This window comes from Sinocyclocheilus grahami, unplaced genomic scaffold (assembly GCF_001515645.1).
Source record: "Sinocyclocheilus grahami isolate Dianchi unplaced genomic scaffold, SAMN03320097.WGS_v1.1 scaffold1099.1, whole genome shotgun sequence".
NCBI classification, from domain to species: domain Eukaryota; kingdom Metazoa; phylum Chordata; class Actinopteri; order Cypriniformes; family Cyprinidae; genus Sinocyclocheilus; species Sinocyclocheilus grahami.
Window position 1 is genome coordinate 242,578 of NW_015506278.1, and position 10,210 is coordinate 252,787.

Below are 10,210 nucleotides of genomic sequence, written 5' to 3' on the forward strand. Positions count from 1 at the left end.
CTGCGTAAATAAATATTTTTAATGTGTAAAACTAATTAAATTTAATAAGATTAATTATGAAAATAAAAGTACAGAGAGTGAAAAAAACAATTTTTATAAAAATATATAAAAGAAATATAAATTAATCCAATATGACTTATTATGAGAAAAAAGTACAAATAAATACAATTAAAATATACTTGTAAATCTGTGTAAAATTTATTTAAAATAAATATTAATTAATTTAATTTGTGATTAATATAAGAAAAAAGGATACTGCGTAAATAAATATATATTTTTTTTTAATGTGTAAAACTAATTAAATTTAATAAGATTAATTATGAGAATAAAAGTACAGAGAGAGAAAAAAAAATTCTATAAAAATATTTAAAAGAAATATTAATTAATCCAATATGACTTATGAGAAAAAAGTACAAATAAATACAATTAAAATATACTTGTAAATCTGTGTAAAATATATTTAAAATAAATATTAATTAATTTAATTTGTGATTTATATAAGAAAAAGGATACTGCGTAAATAAATATATATATTTTTTAAATGTGTAAAACTAATTAAATTTAATAAGATTAATTATGAGAATAAAAGTACAGAGAGAGAAAAAAAAATTCTATAAAAATATTTAAAAGAAATAATTAATCCAATATGACTTATGAGAAAAAAGTACAAATAAATACAATTAAAATATACTTGTAAATCTGTGTAAAATATATTTAAAATAAACATTACAAAATTTTATATGATTTATCATAAAAAAGAACAGAGCTGTAATTCCATTAGGACTGGGTGACAAATACAGTGGGTACGGAAAGTCTTCAGACCCCCTTAAATTTTTCACTCTTTGTTATATTGCAGCCATTTGCTAAAATCATTTAAGTTAATTTTTTTCCTCATTAATGTACACACAGCACCCCATATTGACAGAAAAACACAGAATTGTTGACATTTTTGCAGATTTATTAAAAAAGAAAAACTGAAATATCACATGATCCTAAGTATTCAGACCCTTTGCTGTGACACTCATATATTTAACTCAGGGGCTGTCCATTTCTTCTGATCAGCCTTGTATTTAGCTTGAACTATAAAATCCAAAACAAATATGTAAGCAACATTTTGATCAACTGTGCATTTTTTAAACTAGATTTTAACTATATTTAAATTGTAGGCTACAATTGCTTTTACAAGCTGCAAAATAGGTTTAATTTTGTCCGTTTAATCTGAATACATGATGTTTCCTAACCATACTGTGAAATAAAAAACTGATTATTTGATGATCTAAATTGGAGTACGTTTTACAAGAAACATACATACTCTTTCGGTCTTTCTACTTCAAAATTTAAATTTTTATTTTATGTGTTACTTGCCATTTGTTTGTAATTAATTGTGAAATTTTAAAACATTTAAAATAAAAACATAAGTAAAAACATTTTCAGTGCACATTACTTGCATTATGTTATAGCTGTATATTACTGCCATATGGATGGTACTTTGACACTAATCTCTGACTGATAGCAGAATACTTTCTGGCTGTAACATTGAAACAAAATAAACTTGAAGTGAATCCGTTACAGCCCTTCATCAAACACAGAGATTGAGTATATACTGTAGGCAGCATATAAGAGGCCTGAAGGGACTCACATGAGGGATTTGCGCGGCAGTATTTGTGCTGCTCCAGAAGGTAACCGTCCCGACAGCTGCAGCGATGGCTTCCGATCCGATCCGCACACAGCTGGTCACACATGCCCCACAGACTACAGTCATCGTAATCTGCAAAGACGTGCACAGAGTACAGGGAGAGTTGATGGCAAGTCACCGGTTTGACTGAATATGAGCAACTATTTGTAATCACCAATCAAAGGTTTTACCAATGCATGAGCGGCTGTCGTTTCTGCTGACCACGTATCCCGACGGACAGGCACAGGTTCCTCCGTCAGGAGAGGAGCGACAGTGATGCTCACAGCTCAGAGATGCACAGCGCCAGATACCTGACACAAAACACCGCCATACAGCACACAAAATGTTAGGAAAACCTTAGAGGAAACCGAAAATGTACAAAGCGTTAAAGCAAACACAGAATTAAAGTCATACCAAACCAAAAACTAAGACAGCAGCAATGTCTTTAACAGTGAATTAGGCTAGAATTGTTGTTACTGTTATCTAAAACTGAAACTACACTGTAAAAAATTGTTCTAAATAAAGATTCTGAGTACGTTTTACAAGAAAATGCTACAAAATGTTAGGAAAACCTTAGAGGAAACCAAAAATGTACAAAGCGTTAAAGCAAACACAGAATTAAAGTCATACCAAACCAAAAACTAAGACAGCAGCAATGTCTTTAACAGTGAATTAGGCTAGAATTGTTGTTACTGTTATCTAAAACTGAAACTACACTGTAAAAAATTGTTCTAAATAAAGATTCTGAGTACGTTTTACAAGAAAATGCTATTTCATTATTTTTACTTTTCACATTTATTTCAAAGTGTTACCTGCTTTCCTTTTTAATTATTTGTGACCCTGGACCACAAAAGCAGTGTTAAGTCGCTGGGGTATAGGTAGACATGTGGGGGCGTATTAGAACAAGCCATTTTAGGGGGGCGTGGCAGAGTCTTAACTTTGATAAAGAATATCTCTTTGAGTTTGAGACTTTAGTCTTTGCAACTTCAGGGATCTTATCTATGCACAGTCAGCTTGTAACACTCCAAAGAGAAAGGAAAACTTGAAATCGCATCATATGACCCCTTTAAGTAAAGATCATGTTCCATTAAGATATTTTGTAAATTTCCTACCATAAATATATCAAAACTGAATTTTTGATTAGTAATATGCATTGCTAAGAATTCATTTGGACAACTTTAAAGGCGATTTTCTCAATATTTAGATTTAGATTCCAGATATTCAAATAGTTGTATCTCGGCATATGAAAATGAAAAGCTTATTTATTATTCATTATATTATTACAATTAATATTGAGCTTTCAGATGACGTATAAATCTCAATTAAAAAAAAATTTACCCTTATGACTGGTTTTGTGGTCCAGGGTCACATTTGTGAAATTTACTAGCAATTTGAAAGAGTGAACTTTTTTCAGTGTATTAAAAATCAGTTAACAGTAAAAGAAATAAAGCTGAAGTAAAATAAAATACAAATATTACATTAAAAAAAAAAAATGTAAGTATTAAAATGACCAAAACTGAAAAAAAAATAATGTTTGAAATGTTTAAATGTTAAAAAACTGTTAACTAAAAACGATTCAAAGCATTTGGTTAATTGTTAATTGCAGTTGTTAATTTAATCCTAAATTATGAATAATAATTTAAATAAATAAAATGAAAATAAATAAAATAAAACTGAACTGAAATTAAACTGCAATAAAAATAAATAGCAATATTAAAAGAACTAATACAAATGACAAAAGCACATAACAAAATTACTAACATTTAAGCTAAAATTAAAACGTAAATTGAAAATATAAAAATAAAAGTGAAAGTGAAAGCTTTAAAAAGGTGACTAACTAAAATAAAATAAGTTTTAAAGGGGCCATATGATGCGATTTAAATTTTTCCTTTCTCTTTGGAGTGTTACAAGCTCTTGGTGCATAAAGAAGATCTGTAAAGTTGCAAAGACTAAAGTCTCAAATCCAAAGAGATATTCTTTATAAAAGTTAAGAGTCAACCACGCCTACCTAAAACGCCTCGTTCTAACACGCCCCCACATGTCTACCTCACTATGTGGGAAGATTTGCATAATGCCGCCCAAATGTTCACGCAAAGAAAGAAGGCGTAACTTTTATTCTCGCTGTAGTATTGCTGCCGCTGCAGCCATGTCGTGAAGACGCTGTGTGTTTCGTTGTGAAAGCGAAACTACTTTGTTTGGCCTTCCAAAAGAGGACGAAGCGGAGTCCAGCCCGGGGGTCGTCACATGTGGTTGCCACAAGCATCATAGTATGGTAAGGGGCGTAACATTTCCGTCACACGCTTGAGGAATTCGGCCAATCACAACGCACTGGATAGCTGGCCAATCATAGCACACCTCGCTTTTTCAGACCGATGAGCTTTGTAAAAATCGACACGTTTCAGAAAGGCGGGGCATAGAGGAGAAACAATAATGTACAGTATGTGGAATAGAATGTGTTTTTTGAACCTTAAACCGCATAAACACATTTCACCTTTTTAGCAGCATCATATGACCCCTTTAAGTTGAAGCATTAAAGCAGCACTATGTTGTCTTATCCCGAATCACTACGGTACACTTATAATAAGTACTTATATTTGGACTATTGTAGCCTGGTCGGGTCATCACCACTGCAGAGTAACACATACCTGCGTGACTCGCCATAGGCATAAACTTAGAGAAGTAGCTCCGGTTGGAATGTTCTTCCGCAGGATGTGTGCAGATCTGTTTATTAACTGCTAGAGCGCCAAAAGTTACATAGTGCTGCTTTAAAATTACTAGAAACTCAAACTGAAATCAAATAAACTAAAGCTACATCAAAATATAAAAAAGAGACTAATAAAAATGACAAAAGCACAAAATTAAATCACAAAATAAAAACTGAACATATAAAAAAAGGTCATTTGAAATATTAATTAATACTATAATAGTATATAAACAATACTAAAACAACACTGGCAGGAATCAGCTTTAGTGATTTTTAGGTGGTAACTGACTGCAGTTGCGTCCAGCAGTGGTGTTGGTTTCATCTTCTCCATCCAGACAGTGTGCCGTCCCGTCACAGATATGCTCCAGAGGGATGCAAACACCAGAAGAAGGACACGGCCATTCCCCGGGATAACACTCACGCTGGACATTATCTAAACACACCACAAAAAACACCATGTTCAGTCAAGATACTTTCATGTCATGAAAATTTTTTCGAAATATTTAGCTGAAGAAGGACGTTTTAGGGACGCACCACAGCCTCTCTCATCCGCATTGCCCTCGCAGTCATCCTCTCCATCACACAGCCAGACCTGATGAATGCAGCGGCCGCTGGGACAGGTGAAGTACGTTCCTCTGCAGGTTGGGTAGGCTGTAGAGAATACATTACTGTGAAAATTCACACCACTTCCTGTCACCTTTTTACATTCTTTATGGCTGGATTTGAGAAACTGTGGAATGAAATATACATACTGCAGTTCTGTTCATCACTTCTGTCTCCACAATCATCGTCATGATCGCAGACGTATCCGCGAGGAATACATTCTCCATTATTGCACTGAAACTGACCGCTGCTGCACCGCTGGGCTGAAAACAAACAAGAAATATGTCTATCCACGACACAATTTCATCAAAGTTACATGAAGCTGAAGATAACTATACTTGGTATGTTTTCACCACACCAAAGGGTGCAAAAAGGATGAATATCAAAACAAATTTCAGCATACAATAGAGTATAATAAGGAATAGGGCTGTCAACATTTTTTTCGAATTTCGAATATTCGTCGAATTAAAAAAAAAAAATCCACATTCGAATGCAAAAACGTTGCATTTGAATTTTAGGTTTGCGTCAGCTGTCAGGCAGCCTCATCAGTCGCGCACGAAATGTTAACGACAATGAAAGTGTCATTGCATTTTAATGCTTTTGTTAGCCTATCCAGTTGAACCCACTAGATGCGGCGCTGCTACGTTGTTCATTTAATATATAGCGAAAAATGAGAGCATCAGTGTGGAGAAGATGTTGTTTACGGCGAAACTGAAACCAAGCCGTTCACACAGAATGCACATTTATCACATTTTCTAGAGGGACATCTATCAGCGTTGCACTCGCGTCTCGCACAAGAGAGCAGCATGTTTAGAAAGCCATGTAAAATTAATGTAAGTTCAACTTTTAAAAAACATGTCTCAAGACTTTATGGCAGTTTTCCCCCATCCCACTGTATCTCATGTTTTTAAATGAAGAAAGTAGCCTACTCTTTGTGATGATTTTTGGTCCTTTGTATTAAACTATACATACATGCATGGTGCTGTTTTTTTTTTCTAATTGTTTAAGCAACTTAATTAATTATATATGGTTTATAAACATTATTTTAAACGGTATGCACTTTTTTTCAAAAATAGTCTTGTTAATTTATTACGCTTTGAAGAAACGTGCATAATATTTTGCTCGATGCGCCCCCTTGTGGCCTCAGGAGAGAAGCCAAAAGCTTTTTTTCCCCCTAACTGAAATTATGCCTTTTAAATTCGAATATAATTCGAATTTTGATAATATTTAAGTGGAAAATTTAAATTGAGTTTTTTAGTCATTTTGACAGCCGTAATAAGGAATAGTCGAGCCAGTGTCATCATTTATTCACCCTCATGTTGTTCCAACTCTGTTATTTTCTTTCTTACAATTTGTTCAATGTAATACAAATATAAAGCAATGCAAAAGATTCTTGTGAGATGCAGACCAAAATTTAAAGTGTTAGTTCACCCAAAAATGAAAATTCTGTCATTAATTACTCACTCTCATGTGGTTCCAAACCTGTAAGACCTTCGTTCATCCTCGGAACACAAATTAAGATTTTTTTGATCAAATCCAAGAGCTCTTAGACCCTCCCATAGACAGCAAGGCTATTAAACGTAGCAAGGACATCGATAAAACAGTCCATGTGATTATATGAAGCTACGAAAATACTTTTTGTGTGCAAAGAAAACAATAATAACATAATCAATGTAATCAGCGTTGTTTACGTTCAGTAGACAGCGCGCGCATGCTGAACGTAAACAAAACTGATTACGTTGATTATGTTCTGGGATACTCTCAGAAAAATGGCGGAAGACGGTAACTCTGAGAGAAGAACTGCTAAATAAATTATGTTATTATTGTTTTCTTTGCGCACAAAAAGTATTCTCGTAGCTTCGTAAAATTACGGTTGAACCCCTGATGTCACATGGATTATTTTACCGATGTCCTTGCTACGTTTCTGTCAGAGACGTCAGACAGCTCTCAGATTTCATCAAAAATATCTTAATTTGTGTTCCGAAGATGAACGAAGGTCTTACGGGTTTGGAACGACATGAGGGTGAGTAATTAACGACAGAATTTTCATTTTTGGGTGAACTATCCCTTTAAGGCTGTCAAACATAATTTGTGCTTGTTTTCATTTCACAAGTGTCACATTTGGACACATTGCACCAGGTTTGACATCACTGATAGCAAATGCCATTGGTTTTCGTATGCTGTGACGAATCGTGACAAAAATGAGACTGCAAATGGGATAATCAGTCAACAACAAATTAAATGAGCTTTGTTAGTCACAAAAAAATATGAAATGGCTTTGTAACGCTTGAAATATAGCATGAAAGTCACATATATTACATTTATTGATTAAAATTTGATGGCGTTTTGTGAGCTATGGTGTTTATAAATCACCATCCACTCTCACTGTATGGAAAAGAGCAGCTTGAACATTCTGCATGATATCTTATTTTGTGTTTCACGGAATCAGGGTTATCATCATCAACTATTAAAAAAATTTTGTTTATTGAAATAAAGCTGAAAAAATAAAATATAAATATTATATAAAAAAGCAAATACAAAAAAAAGGAATATTTTAAAAAGCAACAAATATAAATGACACGTAAGCAACAAAATTGAATGTAAAAGGTCAAATAATATGAAAATGTAAATATTTATATGCTATTATAGTTTTTATTAATATTATGAATTAGCTTTTATATATCCTTTAAATATCAGAACAACATAAGCATGAGTAAAAATTTTAATTTAAATTTTTTTTTTTGAGTAAAATATTACTCTATACTCTTAAAAATAATGGTTACAAAAGGGTTTTCACAGTGATACCATATAATAACATTTTTTGGTTTTTAGTGAACAGTTTTCTTTTCTTTTTCTTAGTATAAAAAAATATTTTAAAAATCTAACTTTTTTTTACACTATTAGGAATTTTTTTGTCCAATAGCAAGTCTCCTTGAATGTTAAAAGTTCTTGATGGGATCATGCCAATAAAAAACTTAATGTTTAAAAGTGAAGACAGTCAAAATGGCTAATAAAAAGTCACATGACTAAACATTATAGCTTCAAAATGAATTGCAAAATTGCAATTGTAAAAGTAGCGCAGACGTTTTCCAGGCCATCCAGTATATGACTGTGTCAATGTGTGTGTCCTGCCAGGGAAATACACTCACTGCAATTGGCCTCGTCTGAGCCGTCTCGGCAGTTGAGCACCTGGTCACAGCGCTGGCTTCTGTTATAACATGCCCCGTTAGCACACCTCAGCTCCGAGCACTCTGGGTAGACTGAGAGAAAGATAGCACGTCCATCACTCACTCTTTCAATTAAATATAATCACTCTGTAATACGATAAAGGGTTCCACTGCAGTACGGCATCGAGCGAGTGATATTAATGTGTAAGCAAAGAAACAGCATAAAGCTAATGTAGAAAACAAACACAAACTTCTGCAGCCAGATGAGCATTATGTGCATAGCAGGTCTGTTAGATTAAAGCAGCTCAGGGATGAACTGACACTCGCACTAATCCACCGAGGAATCTGCAATCAACTCTGACAAACAAGAAGCATATTGTGGCCATTTCTGTCCATCAGCGAGACTCTTAATCTTACAAATTGATTAAAATGCCAAAGGAGCCTTCGAGGGGAAGGAAACACACACACTATATATGACTGAGCGATATATAAAATATTAATCATTTATTCACAATATATTGCTATGATGTTTATGCACTTTATGATATTTAAATGTTGATTGACTAGTGCAAGTATGAGAGCGTTAAATTCATGAAATGCAATGCAACGTCGTGACCGTTCTGCATCCTTAAACCAATGCATTTCCGCATGAAATAGGATATTTAAGGAACAAGGACATGAGTTTAACCACTGGAAATTGGCTGGATGGTAAAAAGCATACCAGAATGGAGTCAGGTGGTTAAAGGAGAAGGGTTGCAATGTGTTTGATGTGAATTTATAAAGTAAATGGGCTCTATTTCGATTTCACTTGTACATCTGATTTAAACTAAATTAGCGAAAATGGCAACAGAATCGGTCAATTTGATTCAAATTAGTTCAAACTAATTCACAGTTGATTCAAAAGTAATTCAGAGATTCTTTAGCACTCAAAATGTTGCATAGAAATGAAAATGATTAAACAGCAATTACATTTATATTTATTCGTTTAATGAAAAACTGTAGCTTTAAGCAGGGTTATTTTAGTATTCTTGAGATACTATTAAAGTTAGTAGTTATTATATAGTTATTTTGAATTCGTTTTAAGTTTAATTTTAGTTAAAGTTTTAGTAATTTAGTTGTGTCTTTGTCATTTTATTAGTTATTGTTTTTCAAAATCTATCTGTATAGTTTTTGACAAATTTTATTTCAGTTTAAGTCATTTTAGTACATCAAGTTAAATGAAAATGAGAAAATGCTAAATGAAAATGAGAAATGTTTCTTCGGCAACTAGCTGGAATAAAATCTATAATCAAATAAATCACTTTATTTCAGTTACATTTATTTAGTTTCAAACGAAAATTTTCTTTTATGTTTTTAGTTTTAGTATGTTTGAACATTCTATCCATCAAAGAATCCTGAAGAAAATGAAACAGTTTCCACAAAAATATTAAGCAGCACAACTGTTTTCAAAATCAGCATTTTAGATTGATTTCTGAAGGATCATGTGACACTGAAGACTGGAGTAATGATGCTGAAACTTCAGCTTTGCATCACAGGAATAAATTACATTTAAAAAAATATTACAACAGAAAACAGTTATTTTAAAGGGGTCATGTGATGCTTTTTTAAAGATCATTATTTTGTGTATTTGGTGTATCAGAATATGTTGACATATGTTAATGTTCAAAAAACACATTATTTTTCAAATACTGTACTTTATTGTAGGTCCTCTATGCCCCGCCTCTCTCAAACGCTTCGTTTTCTACAAAGTCCCTCCTTCCGACAAGCGCAGTCCGCTCTGATTGGCCAGCTGACCCAGTGCATTGTGATTGGCCGAACACCGCAAGCACTCTTCGGAAATGTAACGCCCCTTACCATAATCGCGAGCTTCAGCTTTCAAAATAAATGTAAAGACAGCCCGAAAGGGAAACAGAGTCGCGTGACAGACACAGTGATGAAGCTGGTATGTGTGTGCAGTACATAAGCCACGGACAGTTGACTCCACTGTGATGTGACCCTGTCTCTCTCTCTCTCTCTCACACATGCGCCCGCGCGCACACACACACACACACACACGATGCG

At 33.5% G+C, this 10,210-nt stretch overlaps 1 protein-coding gene across 1 annotated transcript in view; it reads right to left on the reverse strand.

The window, feature by feature from the left end:
* Positions 1 to 10,210, reverse strand: part of lrp2a (low density lipoprotein receptor-related protein 2a) — a 121,737-nt gene that overhangs the window by 100,336 nt on the left and 11,191 nt on the right. Inside the window, exons 5-10 of the mRNA XM_016252285.1 lie at positions 8,132 to 8,242; positions 5,132 to 5,245; positions 4,914 to 5,030; positions 4,669 to 4,812; positions 1,867 to 1,986; positions 1,640 to 1,768 (exon numbers count right to left, since the gene is read on the reverse strand). Of these exons, the coding sequence (XP_016107771.1) occupies positions 1,640 to 1,768; positions 1,867 to 1,986; positions 4,669 to 4,812; positions 4,914 to 5,030; positions 5,132 to 5,245; positions 8,132 to 8,242 (735 nt within the window). The remainder of the gene's footprint in view (positions 1 to 1,639; positions 1,769 to 1,866; positions 1,987 to 4,668; positions 4,813 to 4,913; positions 5,031 to 5,131; positions 5,246 to 8,131; positions 8,243 to 10,210) is intronic.